Source organism: Raphanus sativus, chromosome 2 (genome assembly GCF_000801105.2).
Source record: "Raphanus sativus cultivar WK10039 chromosome 2, ASM80110v3, whole genome shotgun sequence".
Taxonomy (NCBI): Eukaryota; Viridiplantae; Streptophyta; class Magnoliopsida; order Brassicales; family Brassicaceae; genus Raphanus; species Raphanus sativus.
Genome location: NC_079512.1, coordinates 35845827 through 35872089, shown reverse-complemented (window position 1 = coordinate 35872089; position 26263 = coordinate 35845827). Strand labels below are relative to the sequence as shown.

The 26263-nt window shown below is 38.0% G+C and overlaps 10 protein-coding genes across 12 annotated transcripts; 7 read left to right on the top strand and 3 right to left on the bottom strand.

The window, feature by feature from the left end:
* Window positions 1–3412: 3412 nt before the first annotated feature.
* LOC108834732 (UPF0725 protein At4g29550-like) lies at window positions 3413–4970 on the bottom strand. The gene is made up of 5 exons (XM_057003441.1): window positions 4831–4970; window positions 4626–4733; window positions 4217–4520; window positions 4021–4127; window positions 3413–3887 (listed from the first exon to the last, which is right to left on the bottom strand). The coding sequence occupies exons 1-5, from the start codon at window positions 4882–4884 to the stop codon at window positions 3558–3560; spliced, it is 903 nt and encodes a 300-aa protein (XP_056859421.1). The 5' UTR covers window positions 4885–4970; the 3' UTR covers window positions 3413–3557.
* Window positions 4971–5128: 158 nt separating this feature from the next.
* On the top strand, window positions 5129–6931 carry LOC108828158 (UPF0725 protein At5g63820-like). Its single transcript, XM_018601752.2, has 6 exons — window positions 5129–5262; window positions 5415–5531; window positions 5896–6085; window positions 6163–6281; window positions 6378–6455; window positions 6521–6931. Exons 1-6 carry the CDS (start codon window positions 5146–5148, stop codon window positions 6734–6736), a joined length of 837 nt encoding a protein of 278 aa, XP_018457254.2. The 5' UTR covers window positions 5129–5145; the 3' UTR covers window positions 6737–6931.
* An 820-nt stretch (window positions 6932–7751) lies between these two features.
* LOC108840953 (uncharacterized) lies at window positions 7752–8399 on the top strand. The gene has a single exon (XM_057003442.1). It carries the CDS (start codon window positions 7960–7962, stop codon window positions 8161–8163), a length of 204 nt encoding a protein of 67 aa, XP_056859422.1. The 5' UTR covers window positions 7752–7959; the 3' UTR covers window positions 8164–8399.
* A 4767-nt stretch (window positions 8400–13166) lies between these two features.
* On the bottom strand, window positions 13167–13951 carry LOC130508160 (uncharacterized). Its single transcript, XM_057003439.1, has one exon. It carries the CDS (start codon window positions 13887–13889, stop codon window positions 13368–13370), a length of 522 nt encoding a protein of 173 aa, XP_056859419.1. The 5' UTR covers window positions 13890–13951; the 3' UTR covers window positions 13167–13367.
* A 148-nt stretch (window positions 13952–14099) lies between these two features.
* On the top strand, window positions 14100–16867 carry LOC108819857 (protein DECREASED SIZE EXCLUSION LIMIT 1). 3 transcript variants are annotated; one of them, XM_057003437.1, is made up of 13 exons: window positions 14100–14327; window positions 14425–14487; window positions 14570–14641; window positions 14730–14786; window positions 14867–15063; window positions 15238–15296; window positions 15397–15490; window positions 15663–15729; window positions 15840–15922; window positions 16017–16108; window positions 16190–16296; window positions 16477–16540; window positions 16642–16867. In XM_057003437.1, the coding sequence occupies exons 1-13, from the start codon at window positions 14224–14226 to the stop codon at window positions 16744–16746; spliced, it is 1164 nt and encodes a 387-aa protein (XP_056859417.1). In that variant the 5' UTR covers window positions 14100–14223; the 3' UTR covers window positions 16747–16867. The 3 variants fall into 3 exon arrangements, with proteins under 3 accessions (XP_056859417.1, XP_018448385.1, XP_056859418.1); XM_018592883.2 differs by having other exon boundaries at window positions 14101–14327; window positions 14858–15063; XM_057003438.1 differs by having other exon boundaries at window positions 14236–14327; window positions 14430–14487; window positions 14858–15063.
* A 205-nt stretch (window positions 16868–17072) lies between these two features.
* Window positions 17073–18141, top strand: LOC130508161 (uncharacterized). Its single transcript, XM_057003440.1, has 2 exons — window positions 17073–17437; window positions 17818–18141. The coding sequence occupies exons 1-2, from the start codon at window positions 17248–17250 to the stop codon at window positions 17937–17939; spliced, it is 312 nt and encodes a 103-aa protein (XP_056859420.1). The 5' UTR covers window positions 17073–17247; the 3' UTR covers window positions 17940–18141.
* A 340-nt stretch (window positions 18142–18481) lies between these two features.
* On the top strand, window positions 18482–20216 carry LOC108842320 (threonine synthase 1, chloroplastic). Its single transcript, XM_018615191.2, has one exon. The coding sequence runs from the start codon at window positions 18577–18579 to the stop codon at window positions 20158–20160; it is 1584 nt and encodes a 527-aa protein (XP_018470693.2). The 5' UTR covers window positions 18482–18576; the 3' UTR covers window positions 20161–20216.
* Window positions 20217–20277: 61 nt separating this feature from the next.
* LOC108842321 (WD repeat-containing protein VIP3) lies at window positions 20278–21632 on the bottom strand. The gene is made up of 2 exons (XM_018615192.2): window positions 21189–21632; window positions 20278–21023 (listed from the first exon to the last, which is right to left on the bottom strand). The coding sequence occupies exons 1-2, from the start codon at window positions 21525–21527 to the stop codon at window positions 20397–20399; spliced, it is 966 nt and encodes a 321-aa protein (XP_018470694.1). The 5' UTR covers window positions 21528–21632; the 3' UTR covers window positions 20278–20396.
* A 138-nt stretch (window positions 21633–21770) lies between these two features.
* Window positions 21771–23457, top strand: LOC108842323 (pre-mRNA cleavage factor Im 25 kDa subunit 1). Its single transcript, XM_018615193.2, has 7 exons — window positions 21771–22133; window positions 22222–22267; window positions 22366–22459; window positions 22536–22609; window positions 22688–22774; window positions 22858–22968; window positions 23078–23457. Exons 1-7 carry the CDS (start codon window positions 21958–21960, stop codon window positions 23147–23149), a joined length of 660 nt encoding a protein of 219 aa, XP_018470695.1. The 5' UTR covers window positions 21771–21957; the 3' UTR covers window positions 23150–23457.
* Window positions 23458–23710: 253 nt separating this feature from the next.
* LOC108843550 (mitogen-activated protein kinase kinase 2) lies at window positions 23711–26195 on the top strand. The gene is made up of 8 exons (XM_018616773.2): window positions 23711–23891; window positions 24003–24087; window positions 24551–24685; window positions 24763–24987; window positions 25067–25249; window positions 25336–25559; window positions 25665–25710; window positions 25786–26195. The coding sequence occupies exons 1-8, from the start codon at window positions 23815–23817 to the stop codon at window positions 25903–25905; spliced, it is 1095 nt and encodes a 364-aa protein (XP_018472275.1). The 5' UTR covers window positions 23711–23814; the 3' UTR covers window positions 25906–26195.
* Window positions 26196–26263: the final 68 nt, after the last annotated feature.

Here is a 26263-nt window from a genome sequence, read left to right as displayed (position 1 = left end):
TTTATAGATCTGAATCATTTGTAACTAACAACTATGCATTTTACTATGTTGCAGAAAGTTTACTGTAGAGCTAATTAACACTCTATTTTCTTTGCTAGTGTAGAATCGAGAGTTAATTGCACACTGCAAGAATAGCCATGGTGAAAAGGGGATTTTCTGGATATTTCAAAGTCTCTTTGGATATTATGCGACTTGAACTACACTCAATTGAAGTGTCTTTATATACAGTTTCCTCTAGACGTCAAAACATTTACTTGTGGAGAAGTCCGGAACGAATAGGAAGTTACGTATTTTCTTTATTGTTTACTTTCTTTTTTAATGAATATTTTTAAGTTTTTATATCGTTTTTTAATCAAAGTTATTTACCTACTCATGTCAGATGTTGTTAGTTTTCAGTTTCTTTTAACTGCAAATTTTTCTTTTTGCAGAGTGAATTTGTTGAACATTATATTGAGGGTCAAAATATTGATCATCAAGTTAGTAGCTCGGAAATTTTTGACTATGGAAGAATTTGTCATAATACGTCTTGAAATGTGTGATTCAGCGTGAGGTATGATTTAAATACTGAATCATTATTATTTGGTTGTGTTCTACTTAAGTTGAACTAGATTTTGACCCGCGCTTTGGAAGCGCGGAATATTTTACGATGAAAAATTTCACTAATAATTTAACAAATATTTTGGTAATTTTTAAAGAGTGTGTATTTAAAATATTTTTGCATTTAAATCAGTGTTTTTAAATTCAACCCGATTGTGATTATACCGGTTAATCCGGAGATCTGACAATTCAATTTAGGTTTTTAAAATACATATTAAAAAAAAATCACTAAAACCCGAGACTAACCGATTGAACTGATGGATGACCGATATGTAATCTAATTGGATTTAAATTGTAATAGTTTCATAATTTGTAATCTTATAATCCAAATTTTAAAGTTCATTATTTTGCAATTTATGAAATTATAACGTTTCTACAAAATTTTAAAGAGAAAATGATATATATAAAATAACTAAGATTAATTATTGTATTGTTTGGAAACATTGATAGTAGTATAAAAATATATTGTTTGGAAACATTGATAGTAGTATAAAGAAATAAGTATATTGTTTGGAAACATGGATAGTAGTATAAAGAAAAGAACATTAGTGATTTAATGTAGGTTTAACTATAAAGTATAAAGGTGTATTTAATTTAAAAACTTACAAAATAAATGTTAGGTCCAACAGAATGTTTCTGTTTTAATAAGATAGATTAATGTTATAATGTATGTATGTTTTCTGGTTATATAATGGTGGAAATGAGATCATTGGATCCAACAAACCGAGATTTACTTAAAGGGGCTGTAAATGTTTTCTTTCCAGTATCATTTTTTTTAATTAATTAACAGCTTCTATTTTTTTGGTTTCCTTGTGTTTATTTATTTTTATTTGTATTGATTATTAATTTTCATACTCTTTGTAGTGTAGCTTTGCAAAGTGACAAGAGCTTCACTTGATAGAAGTCCGAGTCCATGTTTATTAAACGTTGTAGAATGGATTCATTTCCAAAATCGACAAATAAAGTGTATTTGTATTAATTTAAAAAATGAAAGCACAATAATTACAACTAAAACAAGATTGCAATAAACAAACTTAAGAATTATGTGTATCCAACTCAATTTGAAAGTTTTCTTCAATTCACAAATCGATAAATTTGAACTTTTTCTTCTATTCAACTCATTTTCTTTTACTCTTATTGGTTTTCATGTGGATGCAGTTTTTAGTGTTGCCATAAAATAAGATAGACATCAAAAACTTGGCTCATATTTTTGGTCTAGTTGTATCCTATGTGCACAAAAACTGAATTTCTTATATGATATATTGTTATAGTTTCTCCAATGTGACCATTTATATATGCATGATGTAAGGCGTAGAGAAGACCCAAGTAATTTTCTTTCATTTGTGTTGTAATCAATTTTATTTTCAAGTTATTTCAAATGAGATTTAAAGAGATATGAGTTTATAGATATGAATTGAGATCTTTATCTTGTTATTAAATATAACTTCATTTTTGGGAACTTGTTAATAGGTACAAGATTTGTCTTATCCATGTTTGAGTTATGTATAGATTTATATTATTATATACATGAAGATGAGTATTTGATCTTAATTAGTAAATTATATTACATCTATTGTTCAATCCCTTTGAATACTATGATTTAAAAACCTTTAAACTTCATCAGAAAATACCATCACTTTTATAGTTGATCAAAAAAACGAACTTCTTTTCTGGCACATTCACTATCACGACGAAAAAATCCATTAACATGGTTGATTCCCATTTGCACTCAAAACTTAATTATTATTCGTTACCGATTTATTTGGTATGCTTCTTAATTATGTTCTCACTGGTTATGCAGTACCACGACATTGTACCACCCAAATCCAATGATCTCTACAACTACATGAAGTCGATAAAGACAAATGATATTGAAGTCATGTCTAAACTTGTATCTATTCTATGCACAAAACCTTACGTTGGTATCCAATTTGTTAATGCTAATTTAACAAATTAAGCAACTCAGAGTGACTGACTCCACATATTGTATGGTGTTTTCATACATTTCTCTTTGATATTGTGGGCGTTGTTCCACTCCTTCTTTACCTAACTAGTTTCTGTAGTGATTTTTCTTACTGAAGTTTGTTAGAGCATCAATATCCCAAGTGTTTAGGGGATGTTTAACAAAAAAATAATATAATTGTGGGTGGATCCCACAAAAATTTTAAGCACCATCGCCTCTGCAGTCTATTTAAACATTGATGTTTGCTTTGTTTGCAAACCCCCATTGACACGTCGCGGCTCACAATTGATTCGTTTATTAACTTTTTTTTAGTCAGAAAAAAATAATTAAGCACTCTATTATGGGGTGTTAGGATAATGATGCTCTTACATTTCCTAGATTTAAGAACCTTGAAGTTCACATGTTTTTTTAACCCAGCTATTTTTAGGGGTTTCTTGTGTTACGGTAATTAAGTTCGATGATAGTGAGAACACGAATTTCCAAGGGTAAGTTTAAATCATCAACCACATAAACAATTTGGAGTGAAAAGATGATCTGTTAAATGCCTAAATATGGAATGTGAAAGACGTAGCGAAAGTGGTTTTCGTAAACTTGTTCTGCAATATAGAGACTAAATAATATTGCTCTACTATGTCAAAAAGCTGAACTCGAGGTCCGTAGATATCTCACTTGCCTCTATCCCTGAGAGTCTATCTTTCATATTTTGTTTAGTTCTAGGCTGCTCCTTTTTAAGATCCCTAAACTACTTATCAGCAAATTGCCACTAGATATGTATTACTCAAACATGAGCCTACACCTCTTTATATCTGCGTATTTCCGAAGAGGATCTCCGTCAAAAAAAATTATGTTGAATCAAGTAAGGCTATAGTGCAACTTTTCCTATTGAACAACTCAAATTTCATGATAACATAATTCTGATGTATCAATTCGATCATACATAGTTTACAAAAAAAAAAAAAATCGATCATACATTTAATACTTATTAATATTCTCGAGATCAGACTCTCGAACAGGTAACCTCGAGGCGCATGTGCCCCGGTTTACCATCCATCGTCTTCCGTACAACCGCCCTATAACGACCTATTGTTGGATCCTCCACGCACTCAAAAGATATGTAGAAGATTGCATTGGCAGCATTGAGCTTATCACGCGGCTCTTTCTCACCTTCTCCATCAAGAGTTTCCACAACCACATGTTGAGTAATCAAAGGTCGGCAATCCTCAATCTCTGCCGGACTGAGAGGTCCATTCCATTTCGTGAAGAAGGCAAACTCAGTTAACAGAGTCAGCCACCCGTTTTTCTTGTCACGAAGCTCCGATTGCTCAACCTATGGATTCACACAACCAATTGTATAAAAGAAAAAACAATGGAAACATGAATGATTTTGTGCATATATGAATTGACTACTAGACGCATCGCAGAAGAGTAATTACCTTTAAAAAAAAAAGAAGAGTAATTACCTTATAGCATCGTTGCTGATCTTCATTAGACAGCCATTTAGGCATTTCACCTTTGTAATAATCATGTACTGCTCCATCGTTCCACTCATAATCAGCCTCTTCGCTACCTTTTAACCACACAGAGAAAAAAAACTTATGATAATGGCAGAGGAACCCCATATAATATAAAGATAGCTGCTAGACAGATTTTCTTAACCTTCCACCCTGCAAATGTGAGTCTCCCACCACAAATTGGGGACGTGTGTGACTCGATCATCGATATGCTTAACGCAAGTCTCGAAAGTGAGTGGAGAACCGTCGGCTGGATTAACAGCCTCGAATGTTATAAAAGACTTGGTGAAGGAAAGGTGATGCTGCTCATGTATCTGAATGATAACCTGAAAATCGTAAGCTGTGCCATTCTGAAGATTGTAACAGTAGAGTGCAAGTCTAGAGCAGAGGCCTCTGTCATAATGAACGCGCCAAGCTGTAGGTTTTATCCTCCTACCAGCAAAAAAAGCCTATACGCACAGATTGCTAATAGTGAATTTAATTATAAATACACACAAGTTCAGTGAGAGATCAGAGAAATGAACAAAAGGAAGAGAGCTAAAGATATTACGTACGTTGGCATCTGTAACGTATGTGGACCACCCTCGATCAGCCGGATCATAGGAGGAGGAGGAGGAGAAAATATGTGTATCTTTTGCGAGCTCCTTCAACTCCGCTCGCACCTACATAACCAAGTAATATATTATATAACCAATCACTAGCGATGTATGAAAGGAAGCTACAGGCCTATAATTAAGAAGATGATTTGTAAGAAAGAACCTCTGCTGCGAATCGGGCATAGTCAGGATCATATTCTGGCGAGGAGTCCCCCATATCACCAAAATTGTATTATCTCTTCAAACCCTACTTTCAGATCCCACGAGAAGCAGACCGAAGGAAAGAACACAACTGGTTCGAGCGTTTGCGTGGGATTAAAACGGTCTAGGCTTTTTTTTCTCGTTTTTTATTTTATTAAAAATGACGTCGTATTGACGTAGCTAAAGCATCGAACCTAATTATTTTATTTTATTTTATTTTATGAAATGAGATTTGAGAGAATTAGGGCAAGCTTGGTCAAGAGAGTTGGAGGAGGTTATGGAGGATTTTGAGTTATTGCGGAGGGAAAAAAGAAGGCGAAAGGCTATGCGGCTAAAGTTCGGTCTGGATGATGTTACAGACGATCCCGGTTTCAATACAGAAGGGCTGGCCGATGTAATCTCTCTTCGAATATCTTAATCCATGATTTTGCTTGTATATGTATATCAGATTTTGATTACTTAGGTCGTTTTTTTTTTTGGATTTTCCAGCGGATGATTTGATGATCTTTTCGATCGGTACTTTTTTTCTTCGTGTTAATTTTGTAGGGTTTTGATGTGGATAACTGTTGCTATCCGTCTAGACTAATTAAGTCTACCTGGGGCGATCGTTATGACATCGCTCTTTATAGTAGGCTTGGACTCCACTGCCACAATTTTCAGAAGGTATATCATTCTTTATGTTTTTCTTTTCATTGCTATTGATGTGGGGCAACTTGGGTAATGCGGGAGAGCAGTCTTAAAGGTTTTTTTTTCTTTATTTATTTAGGATTTTCATATACATTATTCTGCTGTGTAAAACATTGGAATAAAGACTTTTAGTTTAAAATCATATAACATGATTTTTCTTAAGACAGTTGTTATACCTATATGAGTTTTTATCTTCTTTGTCAACTGATCTATGGAACATGGTGAGGTGAAATAAATTATATACCGTGTGTGTTCCACAACGCTTTATGCGCCTTCTTTTGGTTATTTTAAAATGGTGGATTGCATGATTTTGTGAGCTATTGTTTTTGCTTTGAGACAGGGAACAAACTTCAAGTTTGTGCGCTGGGAAAAGTATGATCTTACCTCTACTGCATACGACTTCGTCTATGTAACTTTGGACGCTAAGGATCCTGTGTCTGACTCGGTCTTCTCTTTTCAGACCTTGTTGTGCGATGATTCTTATCCAAACTATCCCGTGAGGTGGAGTACCTTAGCCTGCAGAATCAAATGTAAGAATATATCACCAACATTTGTTTGGAGTTCTGGTTTATAAAGAACTAACTGTTTATAGAGAACTCTTTTAAAGGTGATGATGGTGTGGATGAAAGTTGGGACGATACGGCAGTAGATGATTTCTACAAAGGTGCAATGCCCAAATGGTTGTCTGATGAAGAATTGGCGTCTGACGATAAAAAGTACTATGTGGTATGATCATGTCCACTGTTTGAATCTGCATTAGCTTGAGAAGGTAACTTGTCTGACATGTAAAATACATTTTTTGTTCTGTGGATCTCATCACAGGTGCAAGAATCAGAGTTGCAAGAATATGACTGGCTGCATCTATTCACCGAAATTGCGTTCTACTCGAAAACAAAGAACGTAAGTCCTTGAGATTCTCTGACAAAAAGAAGAGAAAAGAAAGAAATGAACCTTTTCTTTTGTAGGAAGTGACTGCTCCCCCACCCTTGGAGATCGAGAAGGTGGTTGTAGTAACTAAAGAAGACACAGAAGAAGGGCATGAGAAGCTGAAAGCCCATAATGCCATCTTCTACGTAAGTTACAAGTATAATGGTGAATATTCAGGGTGGGCTCGTGATCACCAAGCGGTAATAAGGAAAACAATGGATGGGAAGCCAGGACACATGTATCTTGAAGTTTAGCAGCAGATTGAACTGAAGATGAATAAGAATAGACAGACATATGGATCTGCTCTTTTATAGAGACCTATCATTAACGCTATTACTAACTTTATCATGTTACATATTGTATGCTGTTGTGTTTGGCTTGTTTTTGACTAGAACAATTTGAACTAGAACGAGCAGGATCTATCATCCCTTACTTATTATTGCCAAGGAGAGATTTATGTTTGCAATGGATAATTAGTATCAGAACGAATTGCATAGATTGTCAATACATTGTAGTATCCATGCCGTCTAGGTCTAAGAATTTAAGTTCTACTATGTCAACAAGCTTGACTCAAGGTTGGTCAATATCTCATTTGCTTCTTCTTCTATCCCTTAAGAGTTTCTCTTCATATTTTGTTTATTCTTTAGTCTGCTCTGTTTTGAAGATGCCTAAATTACTTATTATCGGATTACCACCAGATGTGTATTGCTCAAACTACCTTCTTATCATTGTTCAGAAAGTATTGTGAACCACATGCTGATTTAGGAATTTCACACAATGAAGAGGTGAGAATAGAAGGCTCTAAACGGCTTAATTTTTTCCCTTTTCAAATGAGATCTTCAGGATCTCAACTCACCCTCATGATGCTGTTTCGGTGTAAACTTTTGTTTACTTCTATCTTGCTTGGTTCAGTTCTTGCCATGTGAGCGTTGAGTTTCCTCTGGACTCATGTTGAATCTATTTTAGTGTGCTGTGTTTATTTCTTTTGAAACCTGAGATGGCATTACACTTGTTCCTTTTTTGTCGACTTGATTTTTTGTTCCCATCCTTAAAAAAGATTGTATTTATGTTAATACATGGTTTATATTTCATGAAAGCTGTCATCGTATCATCAACAGATATTTGATTTCCAAGACTCGAAATGATATTTGGAATATGAATTATTTGTACATTTATTAAATTTATAAATTATTTATACATGTAACGTTTGAGAGCCTGCCACGTAATCCTCCTTCCATCTTCTATTAATACACTGTCATCGTACTGCTAAACCCTACAGCTACAACAAAAGAAAACATCTTCACGCAAATATTTTCCCATTTTTGGTAATTAAAAAGGAATTTTTCTTTCTTTTTTCTCTTCTTCACACTTCTAGAGTTTTCCAGGCAAACGTACCTGAAAAGAAACAGAGACAAGCCAGAAGCAATATATAAACACAAAAGGTGTCTCTGAGAGTTGGAGTGAGAAAGAAGCAATAATGTGTTTGGAGTTTGTGTATCACGAGGAGAAAACAGAGCTTGGTCGGCAACAAGCACCGGGTGTGTGTCCGTATTGCGGCGGAAAAGTGGCGGCGGTAGATATTGAGACCAAGTGGCTGTTCTGTTTCTTGCCACTCTGTTTCAAGGTCAAACGCAAGTACACTTGTTCTTCCTGTGATCGTCGTCTCGTCTTGTATTATTGAAAGAAACAGAGCAAATGAAGAATAATGTATATTTTATTTATCTGTTGGTTTTACTCTCGGTGTTGAGGTTTTCGCAGATTTTTCCCTGTAATTTCCTATTTGCTACCAACACCCCTCTTGGTGGTGACATTGGTTAAGTTCATTGAGGTTTTGTGGGTTTAATGTAAATAATTTCGTTGATTACATGAGTTGAACTTCAGCTTTGTTAAATAAAGATTTTGTCATTCTTAACTAAATTTGTTTATTATTCTTCTTGTTCGTCACTTCGTTTAAGCGACTGATAACTCGATGCCATTTGATTATATATTTTACTTTTATGTGTTCGAGAGGAAGGGGCGAAGCCACACTATGAGTGAGGGTGCAAGTGCACCCACAATTCTTTATATATTTGTAGGCAATATCAATATAATTCTACTAGATAAAGTGGTTATAATACTCTAGTGCACCCGTAATTTACCCACGTTCGATCCTTTATATAGTGTTTTTTATTCTTAAATTAATTGTGCACCCAGTGAAAAAGATCTCTGCATTCGCCAGGCTGGATAATAACCGAATAACATGTGACCATAAGATTAAACACCATCCTTTTTCACAAGAGAAAGTACTGAACTTTAAGGTACAAATTGAAAATGTAGAGAGATCAATGAACACATAATTAAGCTCCTCGTTTTATGAATTTAGTTTCAGTTTTACCTCAAGAACCAACATAAAATATATTAGATAAAGATCGAATATCGGAAGTTATTTTTGAGTGATTGACACGAGCGGTTTAGTATATGAATGGGGCCGAAGTTTCGCTGTACGTCTTAGCTGGGCAGACAAGATATAGTCATATAGACAAAAAAAAGTGTTGTGGCCCTAAGAGTTACGATATAATCTATGTATCTTTAACGTTCACTTGTTTAGAAAATTCATTTGTTGTGTGTCCACAAAAAAGATATAGAAACGAATCTTTTTTTTTGCTCAAACTCTAATTAAGTTATAAATGAAGAAGTCTTATGTTGCTCAAAAAAAAAACGAATCTTCTTACTAGTTTTTTTTCTTACTAGTTACTCGGTTCCATTTTTGCATATTTGAGTTTCTCTTACTTTGATTCCATTGTACTTTAATTTTGTTTGGAGCCATCAAAACAAAAAGCATACAGTATTGGACATTTATGTATTGATTGTATATCAAAACCGAATTTTAAGTTTGAATGATTAAACATAACTTCTTTTGTATTGCTTTTTATGGGAGTGGTATCTACGTAAACTAGGCCGTTCTAGACCGCTCGACTTCTCTATGCAATCAAACAATATATAATACGAATTTGCCGAAAAAGGATAGCCGAATTCTCGTTTGTCCTTATCTAGCAGTTTTAACTCTACATGATAAACTTTACCGACTTATAAATAAGTGTTTTGCAAACTGCTATCGACATCAGATACGAACAATATGCACAAATATATGTACAGTAAATGATATTGATGGCTACAATGGAGGTCCAGTACAAACTTGTTTTTTTCGAAATTTGAAGTTTCTACATACAATGGAATACCTACGATATAGACTACAAAACTTTAAACAAGCTAATTGTAAATATGATATGATGTCAACTTAAATAGAGTATATTTAAAAAAAAAAAAACTTAAATAGATTACAATTTGTTTGAAATGGATCCAGTGTAAATAAAGTACTGGAGGTTGTTGTGTTACTATTATGTAAAACAATCGCTCGCCAGTGTTTTAGTATATATGGAACCTGTATTAAAAACATATAGATACATATAAATGTATTTATATTTAGAATTTTTTGTTATTATTAATTACTGTGCAGGGATGGATCTTCACAGATTCAGAAGGATGCGAGCTCACTAGAGGATCAATCGCCCAAACGCACGTCTCCTCGGCACTAATGAGGGAAGCTCTCGCAGCTAGGGAAGCACTGAATCACGCCTCTTCCCTCAATCTCACAAATATCTATCTCAGAACAGACTCTCAAGAGCTCGTCAGAGCAATCACCACGGGAAGAAGACCTTCGGAACTCTACGGAGTACTTACGGACGTCATGGCCCTGGTTTATCCTCCGACATCGCCTTTCTGGCTTTGTCTCTTCGTTTTCACGCCAAGGGTCAGTAATGGGCCTGCGGATTTATTAGCAAAATCTTGTTTGTCTTCAAATTTGGACCCGAGGCCATAAACTCTTATGTTTGCTTTCTTTTTCCTTTCTAATCATATCGGGTTGCTCAAAAAAATAATAATTACTGTGCATTCTACAAACATTTGAATCCTAAATAAATAAAAAAATTTGAAACTATTCAAAGATGATAATTGAATTTTTTTCAACTAGAACACAAATTTGGATGGCTTCGTTTTACAAGTCTATTAGTCTAATATTTAAACTGATTTCTGTTTTAATATTATTTTGGTTGTATATTAATATATGATTGTAAAGAGCAGCATTGCTGCACTATTATATTCGATACCTAACTCTGTCTAAATGTATAGTTTATACTTTATAGTTATACTTGATACCGTTTTTTTGTCTGAAATCTAGATAACTGCCTATACATTTCAATTTTTAACGTCTAAATTATTATTATTTTTTGGTAAAATTCAACGTCCAAATTAAGTTCACGTATAGAAACTTTCGTATTTGTATCATTTAGGTAAGACTTTTTCCTTATGACATCAGTGATGCAGGTAAGATCTAATAGATATCATTTATAATAGAAATCATATTGGAACAAGTCGTACAAATTGATCAATTTCTACAGAATTATACTAATAAAGTCCTGGAATCGCATGTACATGATAATAGGGACAGAGGCAAGAACATGTGGATAGGTATTGGGACGTCACTTATCATCTTTTTCCCCCGGTAGATAAGCCCAAAAACTCTTCTCGATATTTCTTTGGATTCTACATGCCAGATCTTATCGTATTCCGAATAGAACTCAATCAACTCATAAATCCTATTATTGATATATGTGTTGGGAAAAGATAAAGTTTGATATTCAAACCTCAAATCATTGCGGCTAGGCACTCTCATGTCTTTTCTGTGCCCGAATAGCCAAACTTACACAGTCTCCTTTTTTTGTTTTTTTTTTCTTCCTCAATGTGGTCCGTTGATATGTACTAGTAAAAATGTTTCGAAATTATGAAGTGTTTACACTTTCGGAGTTTTCATAGTCTTATGGTCCAAATGATTACCACGACGATCGGATGATGCTAGAGGCCTAGAGTAGAAAAATTACGTAGCGCTTTTCATTCTCGTTATTGCCCACGATCTGTCAGAAACTTTCTTCCATGCACTCGCCCAATAAGTATTCGAAGGAAAAGACACGTATAGCCCAGTTTAATTATATCTAGTTCAGTGTGGCTTATCTATCTTGGTGTCCGTTTTGAATACTAGAAATTATGTACCCTCTTACAACTTTCATGTAGTTATAAAATCTTGAAATCGAAATAAAGACCCCACATTTTTTTGGGGTTTGCAGATGGGAGCCACGTTAACGTATCTTCTCTCAGTGTATAATATCATAAACTGGTGAACCAGCTTACGAAACTGATATCAGTTGGCCTTACTCAGGGATCACTGAGATTGTCTTTACATCGATACATCTTACAAAGATTAGAACTTATGAGGACGTTGAAAGAGAGTCAACTGTAAGTTTTTAGATGTATATAATAAGAAAATGTGGTGATATATGAGTAAGGAGTCACACACACTCAAGAGCAAGTGTAGTGTCAAGTGTGTGCCTTCCTAGAAATTTCCATCACATGTCCACACGGTACGATATGCCAGTTAATTCCAACCCAGTCATCATTGATCTAGCTGAATATAATCACGAAACCATTATATGATTGGTTTCTGCTAATTTATAATCCAATAAAAGAATAATTCGACTATATAACATCATTTTAGAAGATTATCAAAACATAACCAGGAGTTTTAGTATGCTTAAGTTTGACTGCAATTAGAAACGATCATTATATGTGCTATATTTTTTTACTTTTTTTGACCAAACGACACATATACATATGGACTGAATTTGAGCACTTAACAAAGCAAGAAAATATTAAATTCGTATTTAACCAGTTGGCCATTGGCGGTGATCGGAAAATGCATACCGGTTCCTGAAACTCCGGTCAGCCAGTACTTCAGAATAAACCGGTGGAGAAGGAACTCATCAGGTAACTAAATAGTAACCTTTGTCGTTATAGCCAAACCATGAAAGGCATTTAAAAAGCTATTGTTACTTAACGCTTTGAATTTTCTGATGAATTTTGCAGGTTAATAAAAACTAGTTTGAAAAGAGAAGCAAGTCAAAAAATACCAGAAGTGGATTTAGTAGTATCCAACCTGTAAAAACTTTTATACTACTATTTTGCCTTCTCTCTGCCCACGTACTATCGCAAAATGCTTCTACCTTTTTTGTTAAATTCATCAAACAAATGCAAAATATAGCTATTTTTGTTAAAGTTGCAAGTAGCTTGAATATAAACAGGTGGTCGTTCCATCTTTGTAAGAGGCTTTGAATATATGGCCCTCGGTTTGTTGGTGCGAGGAGAGTAGATATATAGAATATTCACATACATACATATTCACAACAAGTGTAGATTTTCTTTGGTTCTTATCCACAGATTCTCAGTTTGAGATTTTAATGTAGCAGACAGTGGGAATATGGTGCATTGCTTTCTCCACAAAGAGCATCCCTTCCCTTTTACGTAAGCTGGCGATTCAAAGACCCGTTTGAAGTTTGAACACCCGCACACTTTGATGTTTTTTTACAACGGATCTAGATGAAAGATTTGTGAGGTTACCAAAACTCCAAAAGAACTGAGCAATCACATGGTCTCTTATATTGATTACAAGAATCATGCATCTTAAGATAGAACCAGAGAAAATGAGATTTAACAAAGAAAAAGAGTTCACAAAACGCAACTTCAAAATCTCTACTCTGTTTTAAACATAACTGTTGCAGATCGTTTCTAACGTAAGTTTAAACGACAAGATTGATATATCAAACGCAGATTCTAACATTCAAAGCTGACACAACCATTACCAAACAAAGAAACTCAGAACTAAGTAGAGAATCCGGTTTCAGTGAACACACAAAGCTTTTAAGAAACACAAAAGTCACTTCTTTTCTCAACGGTAATTCGTAAACTAGAGACTAGAGAGTCCATTACAGAACCAAATGCAAGTGATCTAAAACAAGTCTAATGGAGATAACCAGGGATCTTAATACGGATGAAGAGCATACTCATAACATAACCAATCACAACGGAAGTCACTCCCGCCGTAGCATACGACGCTTTCACACTCTTAGCTCGATTCTTATCCAACGCCAGATCCAGCATTATGATCCCGATCCCACCCATCACGAACATGAATCCCGACGAAAGACCTTCGATGATGTACTGCCCGTTGACCCGACCCGACATGAACACGACGGGCCGTATCGCCCCGGTGACTGGATCCTGGGTCGATCCGATGCCCGGAGGCTCCACAATCACGTCGTAGACGAATCCGGATATGACGAGGAAGTAGGTGAGGAGGATCAGCGCGAAAACAGTCATCGGAGAGGGGAGAGTGAACGAAGGGAGCTTGAGACGGAGACGCGGCGGACGGAGGAATGAGAAAGGGACGAGACGGAGAATGTGGAAGATCGGATCGATCGACGATTCGTTAGACGTGTCTGACATGGTGGCTTGGGTTTGCGAATCGGTTCTCGGAGCCATTTGTGTGGCTCACCTCTATCTTGTGAAGAAGTGAAGAGAGTGAAGAGTTTGCTTTGTTTGGAAACTCGGATAATTGTTAACCGTCAAACAGTAGTAAAACTCGTGATAATAAAGTCGGACGTTCTGCCGTTTAAGTTTAAAATAAAACGACACGTAGTTTTTCTCTAAAAATTAGAACCAGCGTGATAACAAGAGCACTAAACTATCAAACCGTCTTCTTCAGTCTTCATCATAATAGGACTCCATTGGGATCTTCAGCAAGCTATTCTCGCGGCAAAATTTTCCAACTTTTGGAAGGGCGTAATTGGGTTTTTGTGTAGAAGCTAAAGCGGAGATGAGCAAGAGACCGCCGCCTGATCCGGTGGCTGTTCTTAGAGGACACCGTCACTCTGTTATGGACGTTTCGTTCCATCCATCAAAGTCTCTGCTTTTCACTGGGTATGTTTGTCTTCTTTCACCTATTTGAAACCCCAAGTTTTATATTTGCTTAGTTTTTGTTGTTTTATTGCAAAGTGAAGATTTTTAATTTCTCCAGTTCAGCTGATGGAGAGTTGAGGATTTGGGATACCATTCAGAACCGTACAGTTTCTTCTGCCTGGTTTGTGATTTTGATTTTGAAAAATACTTTTGTCTTTATTCATAATGAAGCAGCATTCATTGTTTTGTCTCGGGTTTTGTAGGGCTCATAGTAGAGCAAATGGGGTTTTAGCTGTAGCAGCTACTCCCTGGTTAGGAGAGAACAAGGTTATCAGGTAAACAGTAAAGCAATTCCCCCAAGCGTTGGGTTCATAATCAATCTATTCTGGAAAAAGCTGAGCTACTTAACTGTTATGGTTATAGTCAGGGAAGAGATGGAACTGTCAAGTGTTGGGATATTGAAGATGGTGGTCTATCAAGGTCTCCCTTTTCAACTGTTTCTTTGCTATCTGATTCTTTTGATAACTTCGTTCTTAATCTTTGGTCGACAGGCTTGGCAGGGATCCTTTACTAGTACTCAATACAAGCACCTATCATTTTTGCAAGTTCTCTCTTGTTAAGAAGCCTAAGGCTTCTCTCAAAGAAGCTGAAGGTCACTCCAAGAATTGCGATGAGCAGGAGGACGTTGAAGACAAGCGTACTGTTCAATGTACAGATGATACTGAAGGGTCTGTGGGGGATTCTGGTTTGCCTCAAGGTATGTTTTACTTGGTTTTCTAGAATTTTTGTGGTCTGATCATGGTTTTCGACTGAATTGGTCTGTGATCGAGGTTTATTTTTCCAGTTGTCTGACATAGCAAAAAAAAATAAGTCGTTGTTTCTGGCTGTCTTGTACACATATCTGTATTTACTAAAAATATATCAATAACAGATGGAGATCATACTGAAAGTGCCACTTACGTAGCAGTAGCAGGGGAGGAACCTACTGAGGTGACTAAGAAAAAAACCATATAATTCTTTGTTTTGGACCGAACCCCACTCGCTTATTTGGTTTTAAGTTTCTTGGTTTCAATTTGGTTTATATGTGAAGGTAGAGATATGGGATCTGAATACCGGAGACAAGATCATGCAGCTTCCTCAAGGTAGCCCTGATGAATCCGCCAGTGCTTCTACCAAAGAAAGAGGTAAGCTTCTACTGTTTTCTGTATGAGATGAGATCCTTCGTATGTACTTCTCTTGTTAACATTGACGCTTTCCCCATTATTAAAATTGTGTAAACTAGAAAGCCTTTATCATTTCACCTGTGCAATTTGCTTGCAATATTTTCATTAACGTGTTAAATTGGGTCATCTGCAGGAATGTGTATGGCAGTTCAATTATTTTGTCCTCCTGAATCACAGGGTTTCTTACATGTCTTAGCTGGGTATGTTTTCTTTCTGGAGATTTTTTTTACCACTAATCAGGAAAAGACAAATAAAGATTTGTATACTTTGTTTTTTTGAATCATTGGTGGTTAATTCTGAACATGTGCAGTTATGAGGATGGGTCAACACTGCTTTGGGATGTACGCAATGCGAAGATTCCTCTAACAAGTGTGAAATTTCATTCAGAGCCAGGTCTTGTTCTCATTTTCCATAATTCAGATGTTTCTTATATTGTGTTCCTACTGTTTTAACTTTCCACATTATTGATTTGTTATTCTTTGTGCAGTTCTAAGTCTCTGTGTTGCATCATCATGCGATGGAGGTATCTCAGGAGGGGCAGATGACAAAATTGTTATGTATAATATCAACCATTCAACTGTAAGGAAATGAAGCAGTTTTTATATCGTTGTACAACTGTTATAATCTGATGATAAATTTTTGTGTGTGATATGTTCTTAGGGTTCTTTAACACTTAGGAAAGAGATTGTTTTGGAAAGGCCAGGCATCTCGGGCACCTCAATCCGACCTGATGGGAAGATTGCAGCCACAGCTGGTTGGGATCACAGGTTTGCATCCACCCTTCTTAAGAATCTAAACTCACTTTTGATGATCTGGTTCACGTTTTTCCCATTTTAAAATCCGAAGTAGAGATTGGTTGGTCGCATATGAAATTGTTCTTTTCCTTTCCATATATCAGCTAGTTTTACCAAATACCTGTCTGTTTGTTACATGTATTTGGAAAACAGAGTAAGGGTGTACAATTATCGCAAAGGAAGTCCTCTAGCTATACTAAAGTACCACGGAGCAACGGTTTGTGAAATGTTTCTCTATAACTTTCTAGTCTACACCACTCTCTTCTTTTACTAACTGGAGACAGTTAACATTTCTGAATGTTTGTGCTTGTTTTGTAGTGCAACGCCGTGTCCTACTCTCCAGACTGTGAGCTAATGGCGTCTGCATCCGAGGATGCAACTGTTGCTCTCTGGAAACTCTATCCTCCCCAAAAATCTCTCTGATCGGGTTTGGTTTTGTTTTGTTTCTTTCCTTTAATTTTTTTGTAAATACGTTATGTCATCATCAAAAGAACAAACACAATATTAGAGAGCATTTATCTACCTGGTTTGCTTTGGTGTGAGAGTTATACTAAGCATCAATGTGCACTACTGTTTACAGAAGTTAAAAAAAAAAAAGAAACTCTTTTCTTTGGTAGGCTCGCCTACAGGTTTCGTTAAAAAATAAACTCGGACGTTGCGTTGTTTTACGTGGGGGAGAAAACCAATCAAAACGACGCGTAGTTTGCATCTAGATAACAGATCCGGCGCGAAATCGTACGTTTGAGTAGATGTCACGATAAGTGAAGTTGCACCAAACCACGGATCCGTCTCCGTGACTAAAAGAGAAGAGACTCTCTCTCTCTCATTAACTTTCTGAAGCAGCAAACAGCTCGATTTGATTTCTCAGAGATTTGATCGTTTCGTTTATAGTACCATTGATCTGGATCTGGAGCTGGTGTATTAATGGCGTACGTGGATCATGCGTTCTCGATATCGGACGAGGACATGATGATTGGGACTGCATACACCGTGAATAACCGACCGCCGGTTAAGGAGATCGCGCTCGCGGTGTCTCTTCTGGTGTTCGGAGCCTTGGGGATCGTCTCAGGCTTCTTCATGGCGTACAATCTAGTTGGTGGTGATCGAGGCCACGGTGCGATTTCTATATATATTTGTTGCTAATTAATTCTTCTCCGGGAGCTAGATCCTAGGTGTGGAAAATGGAGATTGATGAGAATCTGAGAGAGTTTATTAGTTCTGAAGAAAAAAACTTTAGATTAGAGTAATCTGGTTTGCTATGCATTGCTGCTGCTAGAAACATAAACATTTCGATTTGATTTCATCCTGAGATTGTGTAATTGTTTAGTATGAACTTCAGGAAGGAAGAACTTGTGTATAATAAAGGTGATCTGATTTTTCTTTTGTTCTGGATTTGGATCAAAAACGTATGGTTTCTATTTGTGATTTGGGGGCTTGAGGAGCTCAGGTAATGAGTGGATTCATTCATTCATTCTTTCTTTTGTTGTTTAACAGGGATTTTCTTCATGGTACTGGGGTGTCTTCTGTTCATCCCAGGGTTTTACTATACTCGGATCGCCTATTACGCTTACAAAGGATACCAAGGTTTCTCCTTCTCCAACATACCCCCCGTTTAGTCCTAATGTATGTATAGAGATGATGTTTACGCAATGGCCTCACCTGTTTTCATTCTAGTGTACTAGTTTTAGAGGACTTGTTAAAGTGAGTCCATGTTTAATACAATATCTTTCCCTTGTTGCTTTCCTCCTTTACTCTTGCAAGTCTGTGACAATTAGTCCGATACATATTTACATATATATAATATACCTGGTTCATAGATATATTTGTCTCTAAAAAAAATTGCATTTTTAGCCAAGTTATATGTGATGCTCGAGTACTCTTCTTTCACATGTTGATTTCAAATGCAAATATGTAAAGATGTAGCTTGTTTCTTTTTTTTTGAACACAGAGAAATGGAAAGAAATCTGGATACTTGATTAATGTGTCTTTTTGTAGAGAATCTAATTGACTCAATTATATCAACCTGATAATATAAAGAGGTGACGAATATGGAAAAAGAATGTGGATATCTGAATGGTTTCATGGGCCCAAGGATGGTTACGCCCATATGTTAAATGCTTAAACCTTATTACGTCCGGCTCTAAATAATCAGAGTATTTATCTGAAAATTGTCGTCTCTCTCTCCCTCTCTCTCTCCCGTGTGTGTGTCCACAAAATCTTCCGCCGCATCTCACTTGTCTCTCTATCTCTAAAATGGCTTCCACTTCTCTCCTCAACGCCTCTCTGTCTTCTCTCAGCCCTAATCATGACCTCATCCGCCGCCACCCCTCCTCCCCTCTCCTCCGCTACCGCCCCGTCCTCGTCTCATGCACCTCCTCCGCCGAGGGAAAAAACACCACCACCCCGATCGAAACAGTCGCCAAGCCTCGCCGTACCGAGAACACCATCCGCGACGACGCTCGCCTCCAGCGCTCCACCGCCGCGAATCCGTTCTCCGCCAGATACGTCCCGTTCAACGCTCCCCCCGGATCCACCGAGCACTACTCCCTCGACGAGATCGTCTACCGCAGCCGCTCGGGAGGTCTCCTCGACGTCGAGCACGACATGGAGGCTCTGAAGCGGTTCGACGGCGCGTACTGGCGAGATCTCTTCGACTCGCGAGTCGGCAAGAGCTCGTGGCCTTACGGATCGGGCGTGTGGTCTAAGAAAGAGTGGGTGCTCCCGGAGATCGACGACGACGACATCGTCTCGGCCTTCGAAGGGAACTCCAACCTCTTCTGGGCGGAGAGGTTCGGGAAGAAGTTTCTAGGGATGAACGATCTCTGGGTGAAACACTGTGGGATTAGCCATACCGGAAGTTTCAAGGATCTCGGTATGACCGTTTTGGTTAGCCAAGTTAACCGGTTAAGAAAAATGAAACGTCCTGTTGTCGGCGTTGGTTGCGCTTCCACTGGTGACACATCAGCAGCTCTATCCGCTTACTGCGCCTCCGCGGGGATCCCTTCGATCGTCTTCTTGCCGGCGAACAAGATCTCGATGGCTCAGCTTGTTCAGCCGATAGCCAACGGTGCGTTTGTTCTGAGCATCGACACTGATTTCGATGGCTGTATGAAGCTTATCAGAGAGATAACCGCTGAGTTACCTATTTACTTGGCGAACTCGTTGAATAGTTTGAGGTTAGAAGGGCAGAAGACTGCGGCGATTGAGATTCTTCAGCAGTTTGATTGGCAAGTTCCTGATTGGGTGATTGTTCCCGGTGGCAATCTCGGTAACATCTACGCTTTCTACAAAGGTTTCAAGATGTGTCAAGAGCTTGGACTCGTGGACAGGATCCCGAGGATGGTTTGTGCTCAGGCGGCTAATGCGAATCCTCTTTACTTGCATTACAAGTCTGGCTGGAAGGACTTCAAGCCCATGACCGCGAGTACCACTTTCGCCTCTGCGATTCAGATCGGTGACCCTGTGTCCATCGATAGAGCTGTGTACGCTCTCAAGAAGTGTGACGGGATTGTGGAGGAAGCGACTGAGGAGGAGCTGATGGATGCGATGGCTCAGGCGGATTCTACTGGGATGTTTATCTGTCCTCATACGGGTGTGGCTTTGACTGCTTTGTTTAAGCTGAGGAACAGAGGAGTGATTGCGCCGACTGATAGGACTGTGGTTGTGAGTACTGCTCATGGGTTGAAGTTTACTCAGTCGAAGATTGATTATCACTCCAAGGCCATCCCTGACATGGAGTGCAGATTCTCCAATCCTCCTGTTGAAGTGAAAGCTGATTTTGGAGCTGTTATGGATGTTCTCAAGAGTTACTTAGGAAGCCAGACACTTAGGTCATAAGAAACAGACCATCTTCTTTCGTTTTGTTTTTTTTTGTTTTTGAAAGCTGTTAGTTGTTGTTTGTGTACTCATAAACTGCTCGTTATCTCCAGTTTTATAATAAGCTCTCAAGCAAAGTTTGAAATCAACAAAAAACCTCTTGCAGATAACAATGTTACAACTAGTGTTTACATAGAATCCTTGGAAAACAAGATGTGTCTTGAAGAATGCATTAAAGAAAAGAAAAACAAGTTTTTTCATGAGTAATCATAGAGTGATACACTCTTGTCGTCGGAGACACTAGCGAGACGACCAGCACGGACACCGGTTCCACCAGGTGGTCTAAACGCCACAGACCAAACCTGGTCATTATGGTTGCTCATTGTCTGAATAGCAGCTCTCATCTTAAGATCCCACAGCCTCACGGTCCTATCACTCGAGCCAGTTGCTATAGCTCCACCGTCTGGGCTAGCATCAACGCTCAGCACCCAGCTAGTATGCCCCGACATGGACCCCACCAGAGTTTTCCCTTCTGCATCATGCATGTTCACATGCCCATCATCTGATCCAGAGAAGAGGACTCTCGGATCTACAGGTGAGAACACAAGGGACCTCACAGGCATGTTGTGTCCTTCAAGCTGGTGAAGAAGCTTAGAGCGATCAACATCAAAGACACAGATGGTGCCATCCATTGAACCACAAGCGAGGCGTTTCCCGTTGGGAGACCAAGCCACGGAGAGAACGAACTTCTTGCTGCTGGTTTTATCAGAAGGCTTTGGTGCTTCGGGACGTGGGATTGATAGAGTTGAGATTAGTCTCCAGCTCGCAGTGTCCCAAAGCTTGACGGATGCACTACTTCCACCTGCAACAGCAAGGATTGTACCCTTGGAAGAACAATGTAAAATGAATAAGTTAGCAACATAGCTGTATAGCATTGTTACTCTCTGATTTGAGCAAATCAGAAGTCGATCTAAAGTAATTTCAGACAACCAAGTCAAACACAATCAAGTTCCTGTCTGATTTGAGCTAACAGATTCAAACCAATTTACCTTAGGTTCAAATTGCATACCCCAAACCTCAGAAGGAGGAGCCTCGAGAACAGCGATGGTGGCATTAGTGTCAACATCGAAGACACGGACGAAGCTATCGAGCGAAGAAGAAGCTGCGATGATCCCGGAAGGATGCGCCGCCACAGCTGCTACTCCCAAGGAGTGTCCTGTGTTAGTCCTCACAAGATCCAGCTCGTCCGCTCTCCATAGCTTCACCGTTTCGTCTAGAGATCCAGTCAGAAGCAACGCCGGGCGTTCTTCCGTCGCCGGAACCCATGTCGCCGCCCAAACGGAATCTTCGTGCGCGTTCTCGATCGATTTCAGACCTGCGAGTTTCATCTTTTTAGGTTTTTTTTTTTCACAGTCTCTCCGAGTGAACAAGGAGGAGCAAAACCCTTCTGATTCTCTCCACCACCGTAACACCCTCCCGTTTCTAAGTTTGACAATATAACATCGCGTCGTTGTTTTGTAGTTAGAATCAATAAACTGTTTGATAAAAAGCCTATCCCGCTAAGGCCCGTTAACATTATAGGAGGCCCAATATTGATCAGCACTAACTCTTTTTTCCCTCTCACACTCTGGCCGGCGTCGGCTATTAAAAGCACCGTTTAGTGGAGACGAGCTCTCTGGAGCCGCCACGTCTCACCGATCATATACTACGACACCTCCTCTTTTTAATTTCCTTCGCTCGTAATTCTTCATTCTTCATTCTTCTGTCTTGGTGATCGCTTTAGCTATCTCTGTCTTTGTATTTCCCGGGAAAAAAAATATGGGTGAAGAAGCTCGAGTTTTAGGTATTGAGAGCAGAGAAGAGAACGCGACGGGGAGAAACCATGACTCGGTAGTAGATTTATACCCGCTTAGTAGCTACTACTTCGGTTCGCGAGAAGCTGTTCGCGTCAAGGACGAGATGATCACTGATCGTGTCGCCAGATTGAAATCGAAGTACTTTTAGTGTTTCAATCGATTTTGATCTGTTTTTGTTTTTATGTTAACTTGTAGCTAAAGTTTTTTACCTTTTTATCTCTTGCAGTTACGCTGCTCATGGTTTGAGGACTTGTGTTGAAGCTGTTCTTCTGGTAAAAAAATTTTGATTGATTAGCAAAATTAGGGATTTTTGAAAATTATTACAGAAGAAGAGTTGTTTTATAACATGTAATTCTTTGGTAAACATCAGGTTGAGTTGTTCAAGCATCCTCATGTTTTGCTTCTTCAGTATAGAAACTCCATCTTCAAGCTTCCTGGTGGTCGTTTGAGACCCGGTGAATCAGGTTTTACTTTTTACTCTTTTATAGCCTCTCTACATATGTCTCAAATCTCAATTGCTGACATCAGGTACCTTCTTAGATATTGAAGGTCTGAGACGCAAACTTGCTTCAAAGCTTTCGGTTAACGAGAATGTTCTTGTTCCGGGTTTGGAGGTAAGAAGTAGTACGAATTCTAAGTCTTTTACTTGTTCCCTGGCTCAAGAATGGTCTCTCTGGTTAATTTTCTTGAAGGTGGGAGAATGCATTGGGATGTGGCGGAGACCAAACTTTGAAACATCCATGTATCCATTCTTGCCACCCAATGTGAAACATCCAAAGGTTAGTTTAGTTCCCACTTACCTGGTAGTAACAGTTGACATAAAAGTTCTGCTCTATCCTCATCTATTTTTTTTTGGGTTCAGGAATGCTTAAAGCTTTTTCTTGGGAGACTAGCGCTACATCAGCAGTTTGTCGTGCCTAAAAACTTCAAACTCCTCGCTGTTCCCTTGTGCCAAATCCATGAGAATGAAAAGGTCAAAAAAAAAAGAAACACTCCTAAGATCAAATCAAATCAAAACTGCATTTTGCGTTCTCACTATATTCTATATTCAATATGCTGTTCTTTTGGTTTATATGTTGCAGACTTATGGACCGATCATATCGCAGATTCCCAAGCTTCTTTCCAAGTTCTCATTCAACATGATGGAGATATGATAGAACAAAAACCTCCTCGCCGCTAGTAGTGCTTGCGATATAAGATTATTATATGTTGGTGAAATCTTAGTGTGTGATTGATACTACTAATGTACCCTAAAAAGCCTGATATTTTGTTCATTAGAGCGTGGTTAGTAGACATGAAGTATAATGATAGTGGTGTTTAGTATTATAGACTTAATTAGTCAGATGAATGAGATGTGTAAAACAAATAGAGACATGTATGCTTAATTCCTTATATATGTTTTTCCTTGTAAATAAAGTTACAAGAACATAGATATATGTATAAAGATGGTTATGTTTGAAAACGGTTTATGATCAAAAAATGATGTATTCGATCAATGCTTTTGCGTTTTAAAACTGTGGAGTGAGAGCGATTGTGATAAAAGTCATAAATGGTATGGTATTAGCAGGAGAAAACCGGTTTGTATCCGGTTAAAGTGTCTGAATTTAAAAGCATCGGTACGACAAAGAAAAAAAAAAAACAAGTCATCGAAGTCGTTGGTCGGCGTGCTTGACTGATCTTTCTTTCCCCTTTCCTTCCTAATGCTGACTAGTCTCCATGATTACGCATAAAGTGTTGTATTACTTTTATATTTAATGACTTCGTGTCGAGATAAATAAAAAAAGAGGTGGGAGGAAGCTAAGAGAAGAAGAAGAAGAGGATGAAGAAGGGTGGATTCAGCAATAATCTCAAGCTCTCAATCCCTCCAGCTGGCGAGCAATCCATCACCAAATTCTTGTATCTATCTCTCGATTTTGCTTCATGAGTAGATCTATTTATAGATGTATTACGAGAGTCTTCGTGTGTGGATTTGGAGTGAACTTAGGGGTTTTTTGTTCATTTCCGTAGGACGCAGAGCGGGACGTTCAAGGATGGAGATCTGCGAGTTAACAAGGATGGAGTTCGTATCGTCTCTCAGTCTGAGCCTGAAGCTGTAAGTCTCTTATTGGTTTCGAACTGTGTAATGAAGATTTTACTGAGTGTTAGGTTAGTGGGGGGGAGTTCGATTATAATGTGGTTGTTGGATCTGATCATGACATGAAACTTCTCAAAGGTCGTTACTTTTTTTTAGCTTCTAGCAGGAACACAGCTTAAGTCTTGTTATGATTGCTGTCTTTTCAAGATCGGTATTAGTAGTGTTTAGATAGAGAACACACCACAAAGCTCATGTCTCTTTTGTGATTTCTGTCTTTTCAAGATCGTTAATTTTAAGTTTTTTTTTTTTTTAAGATAGGTAACACATCACAAAGCTCATTTCTTGTTATGATTTGCTTTCTTTTCAAGATGGTTGCTTAATAGTTTTTAGATAGATAATACATCACTAAAGCGCGTTTCTTGTAATGATTACTGTTTTGTAATAATCTCTGTTTTCGTTTGTGATCTCTGTGTGTTTTCAGCTGTCTCCGATTAAGCCAGCGGATGATGAGTTGAGCTTGTCGGATTTAGACATGGTTAAATTCATTGGTAAAGGAAGCAGTGGCGTTGTACAGCTTGTTCAACACAAGTGGACTGGTCAATTCTTCGCCTTGAAGGTAACTGCTACTTCCTCTTCCTTTTCAGCTTAACCTTTCTTATATGATGATGCCTCTGATTTGCTGTGTTAAATTAGGTCATTCAACTAAACGTTGATGAAGCGATTCGCAAGTCAATTGCACAAGAGCTGAAAATAAACCAGTCTTCACAATGTCCGTACCTTGTGACCTCATACCAATCCTTCTATGATAATGGCGCAATCTCCCTCATCTTGGAGTACATGGACGGTGGATCTCTAGAAGACTTCCTCAAATCAGTCAAAACCATCCCTGAGTCCTATCTTTCTGCCATCTTTAAACAAGTAAGTAACCATAGATGCAGGCAGCATTAATTAGTGGTACCGATACTTTTTTTAATGTATCGATTTTCTTTGATAATAGGTGCTTCAGGGACTGATCTATCTTCATCACGATAAGCACATCATCCACCGTGACTTGAAACCATCCAATCTGTTGATCAACCACAGAGGAGAGGTCAAGATCACTGACTTTGGTGTGAGTACCGTTATGACGAACACCGCTGGTTTAGCAAACACCTTTGTCGGGACTTACAACTATATGTCTGTAAGTATCTCTCTTTGCCCTCCATTGTGAGAGCATTTTGACTAGTAAACACACTTATGAACAATATCTCTTACTAATTTGAACAGCCAGAGAGAATCGTTGGGAACAAGTACGGTAACAAAAGCGATATATGGAGCTTGGGATTAGTAGTGCTTGAATGCGCAACAGGGAAGTTTCCTTATTTGCCACCAGATGAAGAGGAAACATGGAGCAGTGTTTTCGAGTTGATGGAAGCAATCGTGGACCAACCACCACCAACTCTTCCTTCAGACAGTTTCTCCCCTGAGTTATCTTCATTCATCTCCACTTGGTAAAATATACTCTCTCTTTATATTTCCTTTCATATTCATTCATCTCACCTGAGTAGTTTACTAATTTAAAGATATTTCTACTTAAACTCTGCACTCTCTTTCAGTTTGCAAAAGGACCCGAACAGTCGAAGCTCTGCAAGGGAACTAATGGTTTGTCTTTTACATATAAGTCCCCTTTTAATATCGTTTTCAATCCAATTCTAATGTGGAAATCATCCTCCTCAGGAACATCCTTTCGTGAAGAAGTACGACAACAACTCGGGGATCAATCTTGCGTCATACTTCACAAATGCAGGGTCTCCGCTTGCAACGCTTAAGAATCTCTCTGGTACATTCTCCGTTTAAGCTCTCCAGGTAGACATCATCATCAGGTGGTGGTCGTTACTGTTTTCATCTGAGATTTCTTTGTTTTTAACTTCCAGTTGAAAACTGATGATCTGGATCACCTACAATCTATATATATAGTTATATAAATCTGTGGTGTTGCTGTAATTTTAAGATCATAGAGATAATATGAGATACATGAGAGTGCTTAATTCAGTTTTATTTTTTTTAAATTTTCCACTTGGAGCTCTCATAAGCGATGAGATACTTTGGATTGGAATGTTATGTGGAAAAAGAAGATTCATTATCTATCTCTTCGTGTTTTTTTTCTTCTAATGATTCAAAATTGACTTCAGTTTTGAATAATCAATTCACCTTT